The 23,474-nt window shown below is 44.8% G+C and overlaps 1 protein-coding gene across 1 annotated transcript in view; it reads right to left on the bottom strand.

Annotated features, from left to right (window-relative positions):
- The window catches only part of FAT2 (FAT atypical cadherin 2), an 86,048-nt gene that overhangs the window by 15,025 nt on the left and 47,549 nt on the right, over positions 1–23,474 (bottom strand). Inside the window, exons 9-17 of the mRNA XM_083181753.1 lie at positions 15,560–19,606; positions 12,578–12,774; positions 11,129–11,282; positions 8,622–8,855; positions 7,104–7,490; positions 4,250–4,464; positions 3,750–3,887; positions 1,745–1,888; positions 1,449–1,646 (exon numbers count right to left, since the gene is read on the bottom strand). Coding sequence (XP_083037879.1) covers positions 1,449–1,646; positions 1,745–1,888; positions 3,750–3,887; positions 4,250–4,464; positions 7,104–7,490; positions 8,622–8,855; positions 11,129–11,282; positions 12,578–12,774; positions 15,560–19,606 — 5,714 coding nt within the window. The remainder of the gene's footprint in view (positions 1–1,448; positions 1,647–1,744; positions 1,889–3,749; positions 3,888–4,249; positions 4,465–7,103; positions 7,491–8,621; positions 8,856–11,128; positions 11,283–12,577; positions 12,775–15,559; positions 19,607–23,474) is intronic.

The following is a 23,474-nucleotide window of genomic DNA, read 5'->3' as shown; positions in this document are numbered from 1 at the left end:
AATGCCAGCTTTTTTGATCCGAGGACGTAGCATCAGATCATCTGCAAGAACATTGGGCAATATCCAATCTTAAATAGAACTTCGGTCTTAGTAAATTTACCCCTTAGAGTGCTCTGCCACCATTGGAGGTTATTCTAGTTCACTCTTTCTGACAAATTCCTTCTTAGATGGACAAAACCATGTGCACTGCAGGTGGGGCAGATGTAACTTGTGCAGAGAGAGTTAGATTTGGGTGGGGTTTTACTTCAGTGAGATCTATATTGCAGTGTAAAAATAAAGCAGCCAGTATTTACCCTGCACAGAAACAAAATAACTCACCCAAATCTAATCCTCTCTGCACATTTTACATCTGCCTCACCTGCAGTGCACATGGTTTTGTCCATCTAAGAAGGATTTTGTCAGAAAGAATGAACTAGAATAAGGCCCATTGTCACATCCACCAATCTGCACGTGCGCAGTGCTGATCTTGCACATGCAGTGGTGCCGAGAGAGGGTGGGGGCACTAATTAGTATTACCCAAGCCCAGCTCCGATAGGGAGACCCAGTGGGGTGCCAGTTACCTGGCAGTAGCAGCTACAGCAGCTCTTCTCAGCCCAGCACATGCTGCTGTGTGCTGGGATGCAGTGTGGAGCTGCTGCTTTTTTCTGTGTTCTATTCTTAGGGAGCATGGCCGCCTCATGATTAGACCACACCCCCAAAAAAGTACCTGGGCCCAGCCAGGCTCTCTACTGCCCTGTGCACATGTGCAGATTAGTAACCATCACCGATGTATACAAAACAGCAACCTTCACTGTGAGATGTAATCCGCCAACCTGTAGATCAGGCATGTCCAACCTGCGGCCCTCCAGCTGTTGTGAAACTACACATCCCAGCATGCCTTGCAATAGTTTTAGCATTCCCTAATAGCAATACTGGGGGGAATTTACTAAAGGAAATTTGTAAAAAATAGGTGTATTTGTATCCAGAAATACACTTATTTTTGACATTTACAATCCCGAAAATACGGCAATTCGTATTCGTATTGATAGCACATCAATATTAATACGAATTGCCGTATTTTCGGGACAGAAAATGTCAAAAATAAGTGTATTTCTGGATTCAAATACACCTATTTTTTTACAAATTTCCTTTAGTAAATTCCCCCCACTATGGCAAGGCATGCTGGGATGTGTAGTTTCACAACATCTGGAGGGCCGCAGGTTGGACATGCCTGCTGTAGATGGTCATAAGCACACTGTGCTCTAAGTGCAAAAATATATGTATCCAAAATGCTTGCAGACCTGCTTAGCATGTTCCAGATTTACATTTTACCAGCATTGCTTTTTACAGCATGCCAACATGTGGGTGGGGTTTTATAACTGAATGATCTATACAATATCTATTGTACATGGACTAGCCCGGAGTTTTCCTTGCGGAATTCAGCTTGAATAACTACTACTCTGATTTACCTGGATCTTTAAGAGATACTTCTCTTTCAAAGCTCTGCTGAGGACAGATGTTGTAGACAGGAGATCATCTTGGCCGATATGAAACATGTTATTGTCGTTTCCTTGTAAAATTCGGAAGTGAAAGGGAGGCCCGTGTCTGGAAGAGTCCTTATCTGTTGCAATAAGAGTTATCACGCTAGTTCCAGCAGGAGAACCATCCTGTACGAGAGATACGGTATGTGCACTACATTAGTATAAGCTCAGAGACAGCCACGACTGACCATGACGTACCATAGTACATAAATAGTTATTCATACCGGTAACACAAGACTGTAGTTGCTCTGTAGAAAAATGGGAGGGTTGTCATTCACATCAAGTACGCGGACGTGGACAGTCACGTCACTAGATAGAGCCGGGATGCCACTGTCTGTGGCACGGACCACGAGGGAGTGTGTGGATTTCTGGTAACGATAAGGACATGGACATATGATACAACATAACAAAGACTGTAGTTACTTATTATTGTGTTGTACAAAAGTGTTACTATCAAGCGAGATTTATCAGTGGGAACCTCCCCCATCTTTCGACGGTCGCCGACCATTGAATGATGGTGGAGGTGCTCGCATATGTAAGGGTGGTCCGGACCAGCCTTACATATGTGTGTGGAATTGCAGGGAATTGGGCGGGCAGCTAACATCCGGTTATGTCAGCTGTCCCCCCCAACACGTGCGTCACGGATGCCTTAGCATGTGTGTGCCCAGCTTTTTCATTGGAACGCCCATGAAACGCTGGGCGTTCACATATGCTAATGGTCCAGCCTGGCATCCCACACCCCTCTCCACCCTCCGCTCGCAAGGCTGGGTGGGTGCACCCGGCGAACAGACTTTTGGCACCCACCCAGCATATACACATGCACAGAAAGGCATCTGCGCATATGCAAAACATTGCTCCCTGTGCGAACGAGCGGCCGCTGCAACTGAACCAGAATAAGGGCCACAGTGGAGAAGTTTCCCAAAACAACAAATCAGCTTCTCTTACCTATCCAGCACAGTATCTGAACTGACAGTAAGAAGCTGATTGGTTGCTTTTGGCAATTATTCAGGTTTATCCGTCTCCAAGGCTCGATAAATCTCCCCGATTATAATGTGCTACATTTTTGTTACATATTGTTGTTTTTTCTTCTCCCAAAGTCAAATAGGCATTTTGAATCCACTGTGACAAAACACTTACAATAACACAGAGTTGGGTGTGGCAGGAGGAACGTCTGGCATAACCGGGGAGGTGTTGGGCATGTGAAGGCTGAGAATGCCAGAGACTAGGCAAACTGGAGACAGATACAGGTTCTAAAGCTTTCCCTTAGATGTGCACAGACATACTGTAACATTAATATCCCTTGACTATGCAGGGCCCTGTATAAAGCACTAGTATAAAGTATGTCTCAGACTGGACACAAAAACTAACATTGAGTCAATAATAAAAGATCTTGTTGCAGCTGCCCATAAGCCTTACTGACACTAGTATGGGCACTGCAATTATGATACCATATAGGATGTAATTGAAGATACATTGGCACCTATAGACAGATGGTATATCAGCGGCTGTACACCACGGTAGGGCTTTATGGCAGCAGTTGCATATAGTTGATGACTACCAACAAGGCTGCCATGACCGCATCTAGTTCCACATATGAGTCAAGCCCAATACACCTTATAATTCTCACTGCATACATTCTGACACTCGTAAAGAAATATAAGCACGCTCTTCATTCACTCAAACTACGCAAAACCTTTCACAGCCAACCCCACTGTCCAAAATGCATGAAGCATCTGCCCAAAACTTTGGACTGGTCTACAAACAAATTGAATCTACTGGGAACTAGGTCTGGGATAAACACTGTTCAGCTAATTGCTGCCTGAAACATCCGTGACCATGGAAAGCCAAGTTTGTCTTCAGTTGTTTGATATTTAAACTGTTGCAATGACATATATATAGTATCTGTTATATGTTCTCGTATCGCTGATTCTGTTTCAAAGTGTGTCAAATTGATGATGATTTCTGCATGGAACAGTGGGCTCTGTTTTGGTATAATGTGCCATATACTGTACAACCAGCATAGCATGCTAGGAGTAAATTTAGCAGAACAGAAGATATGTCAAAGCCCAAGGATTGCATAATATTTTTAACTGAGTCCTAAAAATAACCAATAGAACAGGCATGGACAGGCCCTGCAAGAGGTTGTGGTATTTCCCTTTATGAAACGTGAGGGCTTACAACGTTGGTCGCTCTGATTCAACTACAATCTGGTTCTAGGTGGTTCCTTACCAGCTCTCTGTCCAGCCGACTCAGAATTCTCAAGTCTCCTCGCTCAGGGTGTATTGAGAAGTGGCCAAGAGGGTCCCCTCCCACTATTCCAAAAGTGACCTTGTTGTTTTTTGGTCCATCTAGATCAACAGCAGAAACCTGCAAAGGCAACCAAAGAGAAGGATGGGATGAGTAACATCTATGGTCAACGTGGATAACTGGAGTACAGCTGAGGTTGGGTAGAGTAGGTGTTGTTGGCTTGTTTTGGGCATTTGGAAAATACATTCTCTACAAAGAGGGTTTCAAAGCCTCAAAAAACTCTATGAAGGCTTAAAAAGGGTCCAAATTAGTAGTCTCCTATGCTAGTCAAAATATTGAAATCTCACAGGGTAAATGGAACATGCACTGGTTCCAAGGAAAATTATAGTTTAATAGCTGTAGAGTTGGGTACTTGTGTCTCTCAATCCTTATTTCCCCCTCAATAATGAAAGCGAATAAGAATTCCCCTTACTGTTCCTCACCAGTAAAACCAAGTCTCCAACCACTGCGTCCTCTCTGATTTCTTCATCATACTCCTCCTGGCTGAACATGGGCCTGTGGTCATTTACATCAGTGACGTTAATGACAACGACAGTGACATCACTCAGAGGAGGAGAGCCCCCTCTTGTGCCTTCTATTGAGAGGTAATACTGATTCTGTGATTCAAAGTCCAGATTCCCATTCAAATATAACGTCCCTGCGAAAGTAATACAAACTTAAATAAGGAGCTAACACAAAGTAACAAAATAAAAACAAAGATAGAATACACAAACACGGACTATTCTTTATTTTTGTTTTTGTTCGGTCTTGGTCTTAGCTGTTGATCATGTAATGAAATATCAGACAACAGACTGTATTGGGATACTACCAGTAGTACAAGTATTGTACTTTTTTCACCATTTCTTATATTCCCCTTAAATGTGAGCACACAACAAGATATTTATAGTAAATATCAAGCAACGGTTATTTTCAAATAAGTAGAACTTATTTTTCTTAAGCTTTCTGCAGCCAATTTCCTTCCACTTCGGACAAATCTATGATGTCTTACTTATTGGGGTAAGTTTGTGTGCAGTGTGTTCTGTTTGGGGTTATTCAGACCTGATCGCAAAGCACTTTTTTTTTTTGCAAATGTACAAAACCATGTGCACTGCATGTGGGGCAGATGTAACATGTGCAGGGAGAGTTAGATTTGGGTGGGGTGTGTTCAAATTGAAATCTAAATTGCAGTGTAAAAACAAAGCAGCCAGGACTTACAGAAACAAAATATCTCACCCAAATCAAACTTTCTCTGTACGCTACATTTGCCCCACCTGCAATGCACATGTTTTTGTCCATTTGCTAAAAAAATGGGCTTTGCGATCAGAACTGAATACCCTCCTGTCTGTAGGATACTTATTAAGCTTAAAAAGCATCATAGAGATAGAAAACAGATGCCTATATATTTGTTTACCATGCAAACAAATTTTAGGGGGTGGATTCTGGGTCATGCACACTGCTAATGTGTAGGGCTGCCAAGAGGGTAGGGGAGTGGGCTCAAATTACCTGGGCCCGGCTTGTTGGAGGGGCAAATGTGTAAAATCTCCTCAAGTTCTCCTGAAAGTTCTAATTTTCTCCTATTTTTATAACCGAACCATTAGTTTATCCTTGCCGAGTAAATGCTGTATATGTACTGTACCCAGTAGCGTAGCTACAGGGGTCGCAGCGGTCGCAGATGCGACCGGGCCCCTGAGCCAGGGGGGCCCAACCCCCGCCACTGTCCTGGAAGAGGGAAGCGAACAGGACGCACGCACCCGTTCCCAGTGCTGCTTTGCGGGCCCGCGTGCGTCGCGCTGACGTCACGCGGCAAGGGGTCCCCTTCCTATTGGCTGCCTGCGGCTGGGGACGGGACACGGTGGCCGTATCTGAGCTGTGATTGGCTGCAGCGGCTCCGCCGCTGCAGCCAATCACAGCTCAGATACGGCCACCGTGTCCCGTCCCCAGCCAGCCAATAGGAAGGGGACCCCTTGCCGCGTGACGTCAGCGCGACGCACGTGGGCTCCAACCTCCCCCTCCCTCTCCCACCGCTTCCGCGCCATCACACAGCACGTGTAGGCTGCCAGGACTCAGGAGCAGGACCGCCCGGCGCCCTGTATCGGACTACAGTGAGTCCTGTCTGTCAGGCTTTTGAGATTATGGGGAAAATTGCTAAAACTGCTGGGATGTGTAGTTCCACTGTTACAGTGGAACTACACGTCCCAGCATGCCCTGTCACAGTTTTAGAAATCCATTATCTAAAATCTGTGGCAGGGCATGCTGGGACGTGTAGTTCCACAACAGCACTATATAAAATATAAACAGACCGAGATTTTAATTTTGTTCTATGTAGGGGGGCCCCAAGCTGACCTTTCGCACCAGGGCCCATGAACCCTTAAGGCCCCCATACACTATACGATTTTGGGACGATTTCATCCGATTTCGGCACTTTGTGCCGATAATCGGATGAAATCGGCCCAATATCCGAGGTATGTGACATTTGATCCGATCCGATGCGCGGTCCCGTGCGCAGCGGCAGCGGTGGTGGGGGCGGGCAGCGGCGGTGGGGACGGGCGGCGTGTGCGGTGAGCGCAGTGTACTTACACATAGCAGCAGCGGCGGGGACGGGACGCGCAGTGGCGGCTATTATATTTTTAAAATACTTGTCAAATGACCGGCCGCTCTCTGATTGGCCGGAGAGCTCTCAGCCAATCAAAGAGCGGCCGGTCATTTGATAAGTATTTTAAAAATATAATAGCCGCCACTGCGCGTCCCGTCCCCGCCGCTGCTGCTATGTGTAAGTACACTGCGCTCACCGCAAACGCCGCCCGCTGCCGCTGCCCGCCCCCCCCCCCCCGCCGCTGCCCGCCCTCCCTACCGCCGCTGGCCGCCCCCACCACCGCTGCCCGTCCCCACTACTGCCGCTGCCCGCCCCCACTACTGCTCACCGCCCTGCAGCTCCCCGGGGTTTTTTTTACATGGGATAAATTGCATGCGATTTATCCCATGTAAAAATGGCACATCAAGTGCCAAATTGTATGTAAGCCTCCCGGGGAGCTGCCGGGCGGCTCGCAGGTAAATTGGGTCCGACTTGTCCCTAGGACAAGTCGGCCTAATTTATGGGGGCCTTTAGCTACGCCCCTGACTGTACCAATACACGGTTGGGCTTTTGTTTCTGTATTACACTGGTTAAGCTCTTCACTGAAACCCTCCCGGCTTGAAGATGAGAGTCCACAAGATCTAAGGATTGTTTAACTGATGATGAGAAATCTTCCCATCTGCCATCACATCTTTAGCAATCTCTCCCTGACGCAATAACTATACCTGTATGGTGTAAACGGAATATCCTATTTTCGTTCCCGTTCAAGATTTCATATATGATTTTCATATTGTCCTCAATGTCTTGCGTCATCTCCAATAGATTCAAGAGCTCCGACCCTATTGCCCGGTCTTCTGGCACCAATATATATTTTTCAGATTGCCCAAATACTGAGTGGTAATAACTCAGGGAAACTACTGATACTGTGATGGGTGCACATGTAGAAAGTGGATGTGGTAAGCCACGATCTGTGGCACAGACAGTTAGCTCAATCCTTGCATCTTCCATATCTTCTAGAGGTTTGTCCAGATGAACTACTCCAGTGTTTCCCTCAACCAAGAAAAGTCCGTTGGCGGAGTTCGAGAGGGAATATAGGACTTCAGCATTCACACCTAAAATGTGCAAAATAAACACGTAAAAACAGCTGTCACCTTGACATTTGTAGAAAAATATCCAAAGGTGATTTCCATCAACATTTGTACACTGGCCCGTCGATCTAGAAATATCATTTATAAAACTAATTAAACAAGTTTGTTTTAGTAACTAGACCAGTTTTATTGTATTCAAGATATTAAATTGTGCAAATCATGTTTATTAAATATTGATTTATTATGTTTATGATTAATGCATTAAGGTCACCATGTACTTTCTTTTTGAGTTTCAAATACAATTACTTCAAGGACAACCACAGGAAATGTTGGGAAATGGATATACAGATGCCTCGGCAAATTGGAAAGAATGGTCAGTTTGTCTACATGACATTGTACTTTGTTTGTTAGTATAACACACGTGTGTTTCACCAGGGCTTTTTTTTTGTTTTAACTTTTGCATTTTTTCTTGCCTTTGCTGCACTGCTGACTAAACCTCAATGGTGCCATGCTATCAGCATGTTTCCAATACTGCTAGTTGCTATTTTGTGGCAGTATATGCAGCACTCGGCTTCTGTCAAGGTGAGGGAGCCAGCAGTGCAGCCAGATGAGTCTCTGAGGACACCTGAGGGAATGCTGGGCATGTCCCCAGAGTGATAAAAAATGGTCCACATCCCTTCTAATGAGGCAGCACCCACTATTTGGTCATGCTGGCCTTTGGCACGTATGTGGGGGGTGTTCTACCTTCCTATGATGATAGCCCTTACCCCCACAGTGTCTCAAGACATCTCATGTTCAGGGAGTGGGGCCAACACAGGACGCAGCTGCCCTGCACCGGCACTGACACTACAGTTTAGTCAACATCCAATAAACACATGAATGTTTTTGGATTATGGGAAACCAATTTACCAAGAAGAATCCCACAAAACACAGGGATACACAAATTCTACACAAAGGCACTGGTTATGATGAACTAATGCTGACCACTGTAGTACTATGCTGGCCATGTACCACCATGTTGCCCAATACCACCAAATACAATCTCAGTGGTCCCCAGTGAACTGATTAGCTGCTTACCTACAGTATGAAAGTTTTAACCCACAAAGTAGCTGCAATCACTGTATAGAAAGCAGGAGAAATGTCTCACAACTGTACCTTCATCAGGGTCTCTGGCAAAGACCACGGCAACAGGGGTCTTCACAGTAGTATTATCAAATACGGTCACAGAGTAGTGATCCATGGAAAATATGGGGCCATTATCATTAACATCTTCCAGATACAAGGCAATGTCCGATTGGCAGGACAATCCCCCTCCATCTGTGGCCTTTGCTACAAGGTGATAAGATGACTTCTGCTCTCTGTCCAACGGCGCCAATGCTGTGAGTTCACCTATGTAACAAGATAAAACATGAAATGAAAATCAATCTCATTATAAAAGTGGGTAAATGTAATGGGGCTTAAGTTGCCGAAGCTCAAGAGAATGGCCGTATTTTTAAAGCGGCAATCATTTACAAGGCAATATCAGGCATTGAAGATATGGCCACTCACTGTCGAAATCTCAGACCTCTGCCAACTTGGACCCTATTATATTTACCTCACAATAGTAACCTAAGTAATCATATTACACAACCTGATACCTCATTTCTGATGCATGGTTTGCACAGGACATGGCACGTCCTAGACCTGCTCAACCCCAGCGGGGCCCATACTGCAAATCTTGCACACGTGCTTAGTTATACGGTACTGCTTTCCTAGCACGGCGCCCGTCTCATTGATTGTATGCCTTAAGTTTAAGGTACTTAAGGCATACAATCAACGCGATGGACCCGATTTTTTAATCTCATGGATCTTATGCATCCATAAGATGCATGAGATCCATGAGATCAAAAAATCGTGAGCCCCCAATAACCATTGTTAACGCCACCAGCACTATTAACGCCAACCCGAAGCGTGGCGAGCGCAGCGAACCCGCGAGGGGCGGCGGTACGCGTCCTCCGACCTTTTCATACCCCCACTATCCACGTCGGCGTGGAGTTGATTTTATATAGTGTGGAGAGCGCAGCGAGCCCCGCGAGGGGACGCGGACTACTTCACATGTATTCCGCGTCCCCACGCGGGGCTCGCTGCGCTCGCCACGCTTCAACTCCACACCGACATGGATAGTGGGGGTATGAAAAGGTCGGAGGACACGTACCGCCGCCCCTCGCGGGCTCGCTGCGCTCGCCACGCTTTGGGTTGGCATCAGTAGTGGGGTGGCGTTAACAATGGGGGGGCCATTTCACCCATGAGGGGGGGTTAGCAATTAAAATTGGGGTTTTGGGGCCTTTTTACATTGATTCCAAAGTAAAAATCTCGTCGATTGCGTCGATTGCATCATCTCATGCATCTTATGCCGCACAAACACATAAGATGCATGAGATGCTTGCAATGTAAAAATCTTGTCAATCTCGTCGATCGCGTCGATTGCATCATCTCATGCATCTTATGCTGCACAAACCCATAAGATGCATGAGATGCTTGAGATATCAGCCCCACACATACAATCTAGATCGTGGGCGCCGTGCTAGGAAAGCAGTACCAGTTATACTTACCTCTCTGCCGACTTTGGACTCCGGTGCAGATGCCAGACTCTAGGCATGCAGCTGCTTAAAAGGCCAGGCTACATATACCGGCCAAGCGGGTTCCGTTCAGTGGGACCCACTTGGCCACAAGGAGGAAGAGGGTTTCACACACAGCGGTGTGGCTGGACCCTGTTAAACAGACCTGCAGCTGCATTGTGTTAACACTTACATTTGAATGTATGTGTCCGCCTTGAAATCTGGCAGTCCCGCTGTCCAGTCCTACTGCATGGGTAGGCAGGGCAGCTGAGAGGTATGCCGGGCCCCCAGTAAAATTTTGGGGCGTGGCCAAATCACAGAGGTGCCACGCCCCCAAAATGTTTCGAGGGGGGTGAAAAAACACTCGAAAGTGGAGGGGGGTGTTATTGCCCCCCAGCAGCAGCAACAGCAACACACACCTACAGCATGTGCTGTGCTGACAGCAGGCTCTAAATGACCTCTCACGCTGTCAGTGAGATGCTCATGCTGAGCCTGCTGTCAGCACAACACATGCTGTAAAGGTGTGGGCTGCTGCTGGAGGGGAGGTCCGACCAGGGCCCCCGCCGGCCCCTCTAGCAAGCCCGGGTAATTAGTACCTGCTCCCCCCTCTCAGCAGCCCTGGCGGTAGGACCCATGTGTGGGCAGCCGCATAGGAGCTTGTGTGCAGACTCCTTGTGGCGCAGTGGGTCCCAAGCCTTAAAATCCTGGAATGGCTGGTCTGTCAGCTAAGGATCCCCAGCTCTGATAATGTGCAGTGGACCAGCGTATGAACAGTTGTGCCCCTTGCAGGAGAGCACAACACTGGTCTCCCAAGCCAGTGGTCCAGCATTGCTAACTGTTGCCATAGAAGCCAGGGATTATCATAAGTGTTACTGCTACTGTCCGACTTTACAAAAGATAAGGTTAGCCAACACCGACTGACTTACAAAGTGTAAGTTATGGAACTATGACTAAAAGAAAGACAGCTATTATCCTTAGTATGAATACTGTGAGAATGGCGTACGGCTCTGCAAACTACAATTGGTGCCTTATACATAAAATGTAATAATAATAACAACAACTCACCAGTATATGGATCCAGCCGGAATTGTTCATCTCCTACTCCATAAAGTGCATATGAGATCTGTGCATTACTCCCAATGTCTGGGTCCTTGGCTGACATCTTGAGGATGAAGAGGCCAGCGGGGGCATCCTCGGAAACCGTTGCCGTGTAAAGCATCTGATAAAAAAAGAGAATAATCTGAGATTTTTTCACTCTGCATTGCAGCAATTCATCCGTAGCAAGAATGTGAAATTTCCAAGAAAGCTGAATAAGAGTGTCTGCTTAGGAATGCTGGTGCTATTTCTGAGACGAGTGGGGACTATCTGTCTCCTTCTCCGAAAGGGGTCAATATAGCAAGCTGTGATAACCCTTATTCTTTTTCAGAAAAGATGTTATCATTAGTTCTCCGTATAGGACAGATGAGCTATGCATTGGGCAGGGATTACATGGAGAGAGAGATATAAAGGAACCTCTTCTGGTGCCGACTGATGTCAGCTGCCCACCCACCGCACCTGAGTCATCGGGGAATTACCATGAGAATGCCCAGCGTTTTCATGGGTATGCCTCATAAGGTAAGCTGATTGTTTAGTTTATGTTCTCATACCTTGAAATACAGATTCAGCCCGGCACCCTCAATGATGTGTGCAACTATACTGTATATGTAATATACAGTATATAGAGAGAGAGAGATCCACAGTTTGGTGGCACCCTGGAATAGTTTGAATGTGCTCTGTAGAAGGAAGGCACTCAGAGTCTACTCTATTTCCATGCAGAACAACATTTAACAGGGTGTCGAATGTCTACAGGGCCAATCTACACTTGAAGGTTGAGACTCCATCAGTCTGGATTTTCACCCCACTCGCCTCTAGTTGAGTAGTAGGGAACTGGCATTTTACTGCACACTGAATAAGGCATAATTACAAGTTAGACCTTTATATCTATCTATCTATCTATCTATCTATCTATCTATCTATCTATCTATCTATCTATCCATATGTTGACGGTCTGTGTGTCTCCGAAACACTGCCATCTGTTGGCAGCAAGTGCAACTTGATCTACTAGCTTTCGAAGCATTAGCTTCGGGCATGCTTACTAGTAGTTATATATTTATATAGTGTCAGTTGTGGGATGGGCATTGGAACATGGGGCCATCTGCACGCTGCCTTGGCTGGGCCACTTCAGGGCATTACCACTTAACACTTATTTTAATGTTTTCTATCACTTTTTTGCTTCTTTGTATGTAATATTTTTTTTCAGATATTTTTCACTTTTGTAACACTCCTAACACTGAGACAATAAACACTGGAAAAGGAAAGCATACTATATCATTTTAAATAATAAATGCAAATCAAAGAAGAGATGAGGACTATGGGAAAATATAGGCAAATTTCTGTATATTTTAAAATATAAAAAATATTTTTAAAAAAATTAAAAGTTAAGAATATATTTTTCCCACACCCCCAACTACCCACCTGCTGGCACACAGGGCTGTTGTCATTGATGTCCAGCACAGTTATTTCCACCTCAGTGGTCACTTGGAATTTCCCATCAGATGCTGTCACCTTCAGAAGATGTTTCTCCATCTCTTCCCTGTCCAATGATTTCTTAGAGGAAATCACCCACTTATCTTTTACCTCATTAATGTTGAATAGGCCAAAGGGGTCTCCATCTGCCAATAGAATATAATGATTACTATTCAAAACCATTCATGGATATATATACTGTAATACAGGTTGAATATCCCTTATACAAAATGCTCAGGACCAGAAGCATTCTGGATAATGGATTATTCCGTATTTTGGAATATTTTTATATTTCAGAGGGTTCTTGAGGACGGGACCCATGCGTGAATGCATTTATGTTGTATAAACACATCAAACACATGAAATACACACAAATATATTTTATTTGGCCATCAAACAAAGGTTGTGTACTAGCCCAGGCACTTAATTTAGTGCCAGTTATATAATATGTCCCCAGTAGTGTCAGTTACAGATGTCCCTAGTAGTCCCAGTTACATATCAAGTCCCCAGTAGTGTCAGTTACTGATGTCCCCAGTAGTGCCATCTACAGATGTCCCCAGTAGTGTCAATTACAGATGTCCCCAGTAGTTCCAATTACAGATGTCCCCAGTAGTTCCAATTACAGATGTCCCCAGTAGTGCCAGTTACAGATGTTCCCAGTAGTGCCCATTACAGATGTCCCCAGTAGGTCTAGTTACAGATATCCCCAGTAGTCCCATTTACATATCAGGTCCCCAGTAGTGTCAATCACAGATGTCCCCAGTAATTCCCGTTACAGATGTCCCCAGTAGTTCCAATTACAGATGTCCCCAGTAGTGCCAGTTACAGATGTTCCCAGTAGTGCCCATTACAGATGTCCCCAGTAGGTCTAGTTACAGATGTCCCCAGTAGTGCCATTTACATATCAGGTCCCCAGTAGTGTCAGTTACTGATGTCCCCAGTAGTGCCTGTTACAGATATCCCCAGTAGTGCCAGTTACAGATGTCCCCAGTAGTTCCATTTACATATTGTGTCCCCAGTATTGTCAGTTACTGATGTCTCCAGTAGTGCTTGTTACAGATGTCCCCCACTAGTGCCCCTTACAGATATCCCCAGTAGTGCCAGTTACAGATGTCCCCAGTAGTGCCCATTACAGATGTCCCCCAGTAGTGCCCATTACAGATGTCCCCCAGTAGTGCCCATTACAGATGTCCCGCAGTAGTGCCCCTTACAGTATCTGTAACTAGCACTACTGGGGACATCTGTAATTGGAATTACTGGGGACATCTGTAATTGGCACTACTGGGGACATCTGTAACGGGCACTACTGGGGACATCTGTAATTGGCACTACTGGGGACATCTGTAATTGGCACTACTGGGGACATCTGTAATTGGCACTACTGGGGACATCTGTAACTGGGACTACTGGGGACATCTGTAACTGGGACTACTGGGGACATCAGTAATTGAACCTACTGGGGACATGATATGTAACTGGGACTACTGGGCCAGTTGTCAGTTACATATTGTGTCCTCAGTAGTGTTACAGTTACTGATGTCCCCAGTAGTGTCAGTTACAGACATCCCCAGTAGTGCTTTTAGCAAAGAAAAATACATTCCGTAAACTATGGTTTTAGATAACATATCTGGTTACGGGATACTCAACCTGTACTCTATTATGACACAGTGATATCTTTAATGAGTGCACCTTTATATTTAAAATGAGCTCTCTGGCATTGTTGAAGTGGAAATCACCCCAAAAAATGGATTATATGCCATTTTCCTGAAGATCTGCCAATGCACAGTAGAGAAATCAATGGGAGCATGGAGCAGGAGCCATTTTCCTGGAATCCTGCACATGCACAGTAGATTCTGTCACAATGCAGGGGACGGGGAAGGGAGGGGGGGGGGGGGGGTTTGCTGGGCAGACTGCAAATGGACCCCCTCCTCTCTTGTACAGCCACTGTATTATGACAAAGTAACAGGCAATTAGTACATGGCCATTGTAAATATAAACCCTGTATAGATCTGTTGCATTCATTTTTATGATAGCAATAAAGTAGATGTTTTATATGAAAAGAAACATCAGTACTAACTAGAGGTTAAAGACTAGACAGCATCACACTGAGCCTCATTCAGATGTGGTCGCAAAGAGGCTGAATAGTTTTTTTCTGCGCATGCAGCTAAGCAGCATTGTGCATGCATAATGATTGACATACAATGCTGCTCAGCAATGAGGAATTAGTCACAAAGGGCCTTATTCTAGTTCACTCTTTCTGACAAAATCCTACTTAGATGGACAAAACCATGCGCACTGCAGGTGGGACAGATGTTACTTGTGCAGAGAGAATTAGATTTGGGTGGGGTTTTACTTCAAAGTGAGATCTATATTGCAATGTAAAAATAAAGCAGTCAGTATTTACCCTGCACAGAAACAAAATAACTCACCAAATCTAATTCTCTCTGCACATTTTACATCTGTCCCCCTGTAGTGCACATGGTTTTGTCCATCTAAGAAGGATTTTGTCAGAAAGAGTTAACTAGAATAAGGCCCAAAGTGAGTGGCAGGTAGATAGCATTTGGTGGTGGTAGGGGGAGAGGTCAGACGAATGCAGGCATGTCATGGCTATTTCAATGGCGTTCTCTGGGTGTACATAAATTAGGAGTTGCGATCTCACATACGACTAGAGTTCCCTCTGCTTCCTAGTAGAGCTGCTCAGATGCACTGAGACTGTGTGCTGAACCTGATCTGTGACAATGGTACCGATGTTTCAGCAGTTGTACGCCGTGGGGCGGATATGAGGAGACAACAGTGGGCATTGCTTTTCTCAGAAAAGCTTCTGGGCCTATTAGCACATACTTGCAATTGCAAACAACAAAATATTGCAACAGCAATCGCAAACCACATCTGAATCAGGTGCAATGCTAGACCAGTTAATGGTAATCTTACCTGTTATGTAACATGTGACTTTCCTGTTGTATTCTGACATATCATTGTCCTGTGTCTTCAGGGTGGTTATAAGCTGTCCCGGTTGGCTGTTCTCTGCTACAGAACCTCTGTAAACTTGAGCGGTAAACCTTGGAGGGTTATCATTCTCATCAGAGACTGATACCTCTACGAGTGTTTCTGAAGAAAGACGGATTTTCTTGCCCTGGTCTGATGCTACCACAAAGAACCGATAAACCTCTTGCTTCTCACAGTCAAGCTCCTTCAGTGTTGTGATCCATCCATTGTCAGGTTCGATGGTGAAGAACATGTGGATCTCACTAGTATCTCCTTTGAGGCTATAAGATACAATTCCATCATTGCCTGTGTCTTGGTCATTGGCAGTAACTTGTATGATGGTTGTTCCAGGAGGCATATTCTCTGCTATCGAAGCTCTATAAAGGTCTGCTTCGAAAACGGGTTGATTGTCATTGATATCTTTTACTTGGATGCTTACTGAAACCATGGAGACTAGCTCTTTCCCCAAGTGAGGGCAATTAGCTTGAACATCGATTAGATACCATTTGGTTTTTTCATGGTCTACACCCTTTTTCATGGTTAATGCCCCGGTATGCTTATTCAGACTAAATACTCCATCTTTGTTACTCTCTGGCGTTGTGCCTTCTACCAGGCTGTAAATAATTGGATCCATCGCTGTTGCTTTAACTAAACCCACTTCTGAGCCTGTGGGCAGATCTTCAGATGCTGAAAAACTATACAGTGGCTCTGAAAATTTGGGCAAAGTGACCTCTGTTGGCACAATATGAAGATGAACGGGAACAAGGGAGCTCCAGTTGGGAGGTGCCCTGTCCTTTGCCGTTACTGTGAAATTAATGTCCTTATTTTCTAATCCTGAAAAACTTTTTCTAGCTGTGATTGTACCATTGAAAGGATTGATCTGAACTAGATCTTCATCATATTTATCAATAGAATAAATTACATCTGCATTTAGGCCTTCATCAGCATCATATGCTACCACCTGAATAATAGGGGCACCTTTGCTAAAATTAGACTGGACAGATAAGATGTACTCAGTGGCTATAAATAATGGAGGATTATCATTCTCATCAGTGAGGATTATTTTTACAGTGCAAAAGGTTGCCCTCCCACCTCCATCTTTGGCCATGACTTTGATGGCTATAAGTCTTTCTGTTGCATTCTCCCGGTCTAATTTCCGTAAAGTTGCTATACGCCCCTTACTGTCTACATAAAACATATCTAAAGCCAGCTTATTTATTATAGTGTAATTCACAATTCCATAAGAGCCGTCATCAGGGTCAGATGCCACCACTTCAACCACCGTTGTCCCTATCTCTGCATTTTCAGCAAGTTCTACCTCATATACATCCTGCTGAAAGGAAGGGGTGTGCTTATTTGCATAAGTGACATTAATGTATACTGGGACAATATCTCTGTAGACCCCATCTGAAGCTGAGACCTGTAGGTGGTAAGACAAATCTAAACTGTTCCGGCAAAGGTTTGAAAGAGAAATAACGCCAGATGTTCTGTTTATGGTGAAGAGGCGGTGACTATTGCCGGAAAGAATAAGATACTCCAGTTTTCCGGCATCTATGCTATCCCGGTCGATAGCTTGGAGTTTTAGAACAATGTGTCCACAGGTGGCCAATTCACTTACATTGGCTTCATATTGGGGTTGCCTGAATTTTGGAGGGTTGTCGTTCACATCAGAAATATTAATGATGACAACTGCATCTGTGTGCAAAGGAGGCAAGCCATTATCGGTGGCCCTCACTTTAAAATTATATTGACGGGTAGTTTCAAAATCCAACTCTTGAGCAGTTGAGATTTCACCGGTTTTGTGGTTTATATGAAAGAATCCTTGTGAGCCATCTGTGCTGTTACCTAGGATGTGGTATGAAACCTCTTGGTTTTTCCCTGAGTCTTGATCAGAAGCGAACAGTTGAATCACTGGTAGATAAGGGTGTTGTTTCTCCATGACATGACCAATGTAGACCATTTGAGAAAAGATAGGTGGGTGATCGTTGATGTCCTCCACATTAATTAAGACCTTGGCTTCTGAAAAATAACCTAGAGCAGAGTCAGTGGCTCTTACAGTTATAAGGTGAGATGATTTGGTCTCATAATCCAGATGTCCCAAAACACTCAGAGAACCTGTCTTAAAGTCGATGCTAAAAAAACTTAGACCGTCATTCTCAACAATATTGTAAACCACACGGAAGCCTTCTGGGCTCCTGGCTTGAATGTGTAAAATGGGAGTGTAAACTGGTACATTCTCTGGCACAGTCACTGTGTAGTACAGGCTTTGGAAAATTGGATTTGATTTGTTTCTTACTATAATGACTACTTCTTCTTCAGATTGCAAAGAAGGCTGACCATGGTCTCTGACAATCACTCTGAGAACATACTGATTTAGGGCTTCATAATCAAAGGGTTGTTTAAGAATAATGTCTCCCAAAGAGGGGTCAATTCGAAAATACTTAGAACCTTCTTCCAATTGGTATGTCAGAGCACTGTTTTTTCCTATGTCTTTATCCATGGCAGACACCTGGAATATAACATCTCCAGGTTCTAAGCCATCCTCCACGGCAATGTAGTATGGGGTATTTAAGAAGACTGGTGGATTATCATTGACGTCTTGTACATACACCTCTACTTTACTCTGAGAAACACGAGGTGGATTTCTATTGTCTCTTGCCTCAACTATTACATCATATTTGTCTTGAAACTCTCTGTCAAATGGCAAGCCTTTAGTCTGGAGAATACCGGAAGATGGGTTTATCTGGAATTGTTGTGTCCATGTAAGTACTGAGAAATAAACTGGCTCATTGAGTTGGTTTCCTACCACGTCCACCATATTTAAATCTAAGATTCGTGGATAGTTCTCAGTCACATTCACTTGATACAATGGACGGTCAAATTTTAAGCTGGTCTTTTGCATTTGTGTTACGTTGATTTTTACTAATGCAGTATCATAGTACAGCCCATCCCAAACTTTTACTGACAGTTCACGGTATGATTGCAAATGGGAAGAATCGTTTAAAGTAACGCGGCCAACACTTGGATCAATAGAGAAGGCACTGTCCGTATTTCCTTCTGAGATGCTGTAAATCACTTTTGAATCCACATCTTCAGCTGCCACATAGAGGACATGCATATTATTATAAGCAGGTAAGTAAATATTATGTTCATAAACGTCCTGTAAGAATTTTGGTGGGGAATCATTGACATCAGTTACTTGTATGGTAACCTTTGAGGGCTGAGAGGCAAACAAACTTGGACTGCCTGAATCATGTACATGTACATAGAAAGAGAACAACGTGGTAAGCTCAAAATCAAGTTCTGCCACCGTGAACAGTGTTCCCATATTTGGGTTGATTTTAAAGTACTTCAGCACCTCGAGATCTAAAATTTGGAAACTCAATAAAGCATTCACCTCTGTGTCATTGTCAGTAGCTTGAATGATGAGTGGAGTAAGGTCAGGATTGGTCACCATACTGCCTACTGGAGCATCTTCACGAATTTGACCCAGATATGTAGTTTGAGAGAAGATAGGAGCATTGTCATTCTCATCAATTACATAGATAAAGACCGTTGTTTCACTGTAATATCCTAGGGAGCTATTACCTCGTACTTTGAGTTGGTAAGAAGATAGAGTTTCAAAATCTAGACTTTTTTGAGTGGTGATAATGCCTGAATAACAGTTAATGTAAAATGAACCCTCCTTGTTCCCTTCTTTAATGTCATAATTGATGGAAGACCAGCTGGTTGTGGACACCATGGTTACAAAAGAGTCAATTGGCACCGATTCACTGATCTCAACCACATATTCTCGGGACATAAATTTCGGTGGTGATGTGTCAGAAGGTTTGACTTGCAGGTTTACTGTGGCTATATCTTGAAGTTGTGGCGTTCCTTGATCAACCGCAACGACTGTCAATGTAAACCGGCTCTTAATAGGCTGCTCCAGTGTTTTTGCAACAGTGATCAGGCCTGAAGATGCATCAATGCCAAAATATCCCTCCATGTTACCTGTTGGGGGAAAAAGATCAAAATTATGGCTATTTATGGTAAGGACAAAAAATTTAATCTACATATCTTTACATGTTATATATACGTTCGGTAAGTCAGTCATGCTATATTTCCCTAGTTTGATGGACAGGTTTACAGGGAACACACCTGGTGGGCCCTCCAGCCTGAGGGCCCACTTAATCTTCTAGGGATTAAGTTTCACACTATGAACTTGAATTATATGTTACCTGGGGAGGCTCCAGAGGGGGTACTGCAGCACAGTTCAAAATTCAAATAGGGGAGTCACACCCACTGCCACTAACTGTCATTCCAAACTGACCTCACTGACTCTCTATGCAGTCCTTTTGCATACAATGTATTGTATATGATCCCATCAAGGGCTGGCAGATCTAACAAATCTTGATCCAATGCTCACGGGACTGTGCATTGGATCGGAATTGCAGATAAAACACATGTGATTTCACCCTTTCACCCTGTGCATCTAAATCTGGTGGAAGGGCCCAAATCACCGTAGTGTATGAGGCCTTAAAGCCATGCACCCAGAGCGAATGATTGACACCAAGCGCAGTAGCGCCACTGGATTTCAGTGATATTGTTGTGAGAAATTGGGGGTTATTCTGGTTGATTTGCAAGGCTGGAAATTCGCAGCCTTGCGAGTCCACCAGATGCCGCCTGCCGAATGATAGTATGCCCACCCCCTTGCATGCCGCATAGGTTCGCAGGGGCTGCGAAAGGATGTTTAACATAAACATCAATTCACAGGCTGTGGGGGAACACCCACATTCTTCGATGGTCACCAACCATCGAATGATGAGGAAGGCCCAAGCACATCTAAGGTTACTCTCAGGTAACCTTAGATAAGCGTGGCCTTTCGGCAGGAAGTGGACAGGCAGCTGACATCCATTGATTTCAGCTGCCCGCCCCAGTGCCCACATCACCGGGCCATTTCCATGGGAACGCCTAGTGTTTTCATGGGAATGAAATGCTGGGCTTTCCCATGGGCGCGACTATCCACCGCCATCCCACGTCCACCACCCACTGTCTTGGGTGCGTGTACCCGGCAAACAGTCTGTTCACTGTGGCCGCACACACCTGGCGTATGCACATGTGCATACTCCCAACATCAGTCCCAGTGTGAACAAACCAGAATAACCCCCATAGAGGTTCAATTAAATTGAAGGCAAAACCAGGTGACTGCCCCTTTAATTCATCTTCTGTATTTGTCTCTTGTCTGATGTTCATAATCTCCACGTATTGTGCTGATTAAACGATTTAGCAGTAGCATAGAGAACAAAAGAATGAAACGCTGGTTGCAATGTGACTCAAGCCTCCACTGATTATGTGATAAAATAAAAGACTGGAATGACAAGTGAAAAGATGGCACGCCTATTTCTTACACTGCAGCCCTGGTGTCTATACATTCCAATGTCTCCGTACAGGACGTTTGTTGTTTATCCATTCTGACAAATGGGTTTTATCTTTCCAGTGCCAATAGAACCAATTAGACTAGTGCAGCATTAATACAGTGTCCATTTCCGCTTACTTTCTTTTGTGGGAAGACGATTTGCAAGACATTCCTGGGTGGTGAACTGACACTAATTACACCAGCCTGCAGCACACTTACTGCTTTCTGATTTCTTGTGTTTATGTATTGTGCCAACATACAGTATATGGGCACATGAGTAGAGAGACAGCTTTCACTGTACCAATACAAAGTTTTACACCTTCAGATGTAAACTGCTAGATGGATCAGAGAGTGCCTGGAATAATATATCTATGCACAGGAAACATGTCCATGTGCAATAATGAGATAATCTGACATGTGATAAGAATCGATATATAAATTATCTTAAAGGTGCAGAGAGCAGGGTGCTTTCAATGGGACAACTGTGTACCAAGATAGGAGAGAAAGAAAAACAGTTGTTGTAGGTGTATTCATTGATCTAGGGGCTGATTGTTGACATCAAACCTAAAAAAGCAAGTACTGTTAAGCTAGTACACTGTACACCCTGCCGGCTGAGTAATTTAGATGCGTACCCCGTCTATATAGCAGTTTGCCGTAGTCACCCTGCTGGCTGAGTAATTTAGATGCGTACCCCGTCTATATAGCAGTTTGCTGTAGTCACCCTGCCGGCTGAGTAATTTAGATGCGTACCCCGTCTATATAGCAGTTTGCCGTAGTCACCCTGCCGGCTGAGTAATTTAGATGCGTACCCCGTCTATATAGCAGTTTGCTGTAGTCACCCTGCCGGCTGACTAATTTAGACACGTACCCCATCTATATAGCAGTTTGCCGTAGTCACCCTGCTGGCTGACTAATTTAGACACGTACCCCGTCTATATAGCAGTTTGCCATAGTCACCCTGCCGGCTGATTAATTTAGACGCGTACCCCGTCTATATAGCAGTTTGCCGTAGTCACCCTGCCGGCTGACTAATTTAGACGCATACCCCGTCTATATAGCAGTTTGCAGTAGTCACCCTGCCGGCTGACTAATTTAGATGGGTACCCAGTCTATATAGAAGTTTAGTCACCCTGCCAGCTGACTAATTTTGATGCGTACCCCGTCTATATAGAAGTTTAGTCACCCTGCCGGCTGAGTAATTTAGATGCGTACCCCATCTATATAGCAGTTTGCCGTAGTCACCCTGCCGGCTGACTAATTGAGACGCGTACCCTGTCTTTATAGCAGTTTGCCGTAGTCACCCTGCCGGCTGACTAATTTAGACGCGTACCCCGTCTATATAGCAGTTTGCTGTAGACACCCTGCCAGCTGACTAATTTAGACGCGTACCCCTGCTATATAGCAGTTTGCCGTAGTCACCCTGCCGGCTGTCTAATTTAGACACGCACCCCATCTTTACCCTAATCACTTTTGTTTAGGTTCTGTACTCACGCCTCTTTATTTTGGTATGCCCTTAACCCAGCCCATTATGATAATTTTTTTATATATGACGTGTCAATAGCCCAAATCGAGAGAGTGTGTACGGTGGTACAATCTTTTTCTTGCGACTGTTTAGACAGGAGTAGATCGAACTTCGCAAGTAAAATTGTACAGGTGTGTACGCGCGTATCGGCTGGTGTTTGTGGACGGTCGGTCGCGTGTATGGTCGATCGAATGCTCGCTAGAAAACAGGGATTGTATAGATGTGTACCCAGCTTAACTTTGTATCTAGAACAAAAAACATACCTCCCAAATGTCCCAATTTTCACAGGATTGTCCTGTGTCCCACCTGGGCTGGCAGTGTCCCACAGTGGTGGTGGTGGGGGGCAGTTGGGGTCCCTCCTGCACAGCAGCTGCTCTGCTGGGCAGAACTGTGGTTAATAGATGCTGTGCGCATGCGCACAGCATCTATTACCGGAGTCTGGGGACATAACCAGCAGCTCCCAGAGCACTGGCCTTCCCTCCTCAGCAGCAAAAATGGGGGTGCACAACTTCGGCATGCGCAAGTGTCTTCCCTGCTGTATTACTAAAGTTGAGAGGTATGAAACCATCTTGCAATGCAAGGGGTGCAAATGCATTTATTTATTGCATGCAAGTTGAATACGGGCACCTTTGCATGAATCCTACAAATTCTGCACAGTTGTAAGCCCCGTGCACGGGGCGACAGATCCTCTGTGCTGAGTGAGATCGCTCAGCACACATGGCTTGCACACATGCTTTGCACCAGCAGTGTGGGCTGAGCGATCTGTGCTGACCAGTGGGTCACGGGGTGTACACTCTAGTCAGATCGCTTAGAATGTACATTATACAAGCAATGTCTCACTATCCTGCCTAACAACACAATCTTACATTTTGTTCGTCGGGAGGCTTGCCACCTAGCAACAGCTGGTGGGTTGTAGTGCAAGCCTCCCGACGATCGCTGGA

Source organism: Crinia signifera, chromosome 4 (genome assembly GCF_055691185.1).
Source record: "Crinia signifera chromosome 4, ASM5569118v1, whole genome shotgun sequence".
Lineage (NCBI taxonomy): Eukaryota > Metazoa > Chordata > Amphibia > Anura > Myobatrachidae > Crinia > Crinia signifera.
The sequence above is the reverse complement of the archived record's forward strand: the minus strand, read 5'-3'. Positions and strand labels throughout refer to the sequence as shown.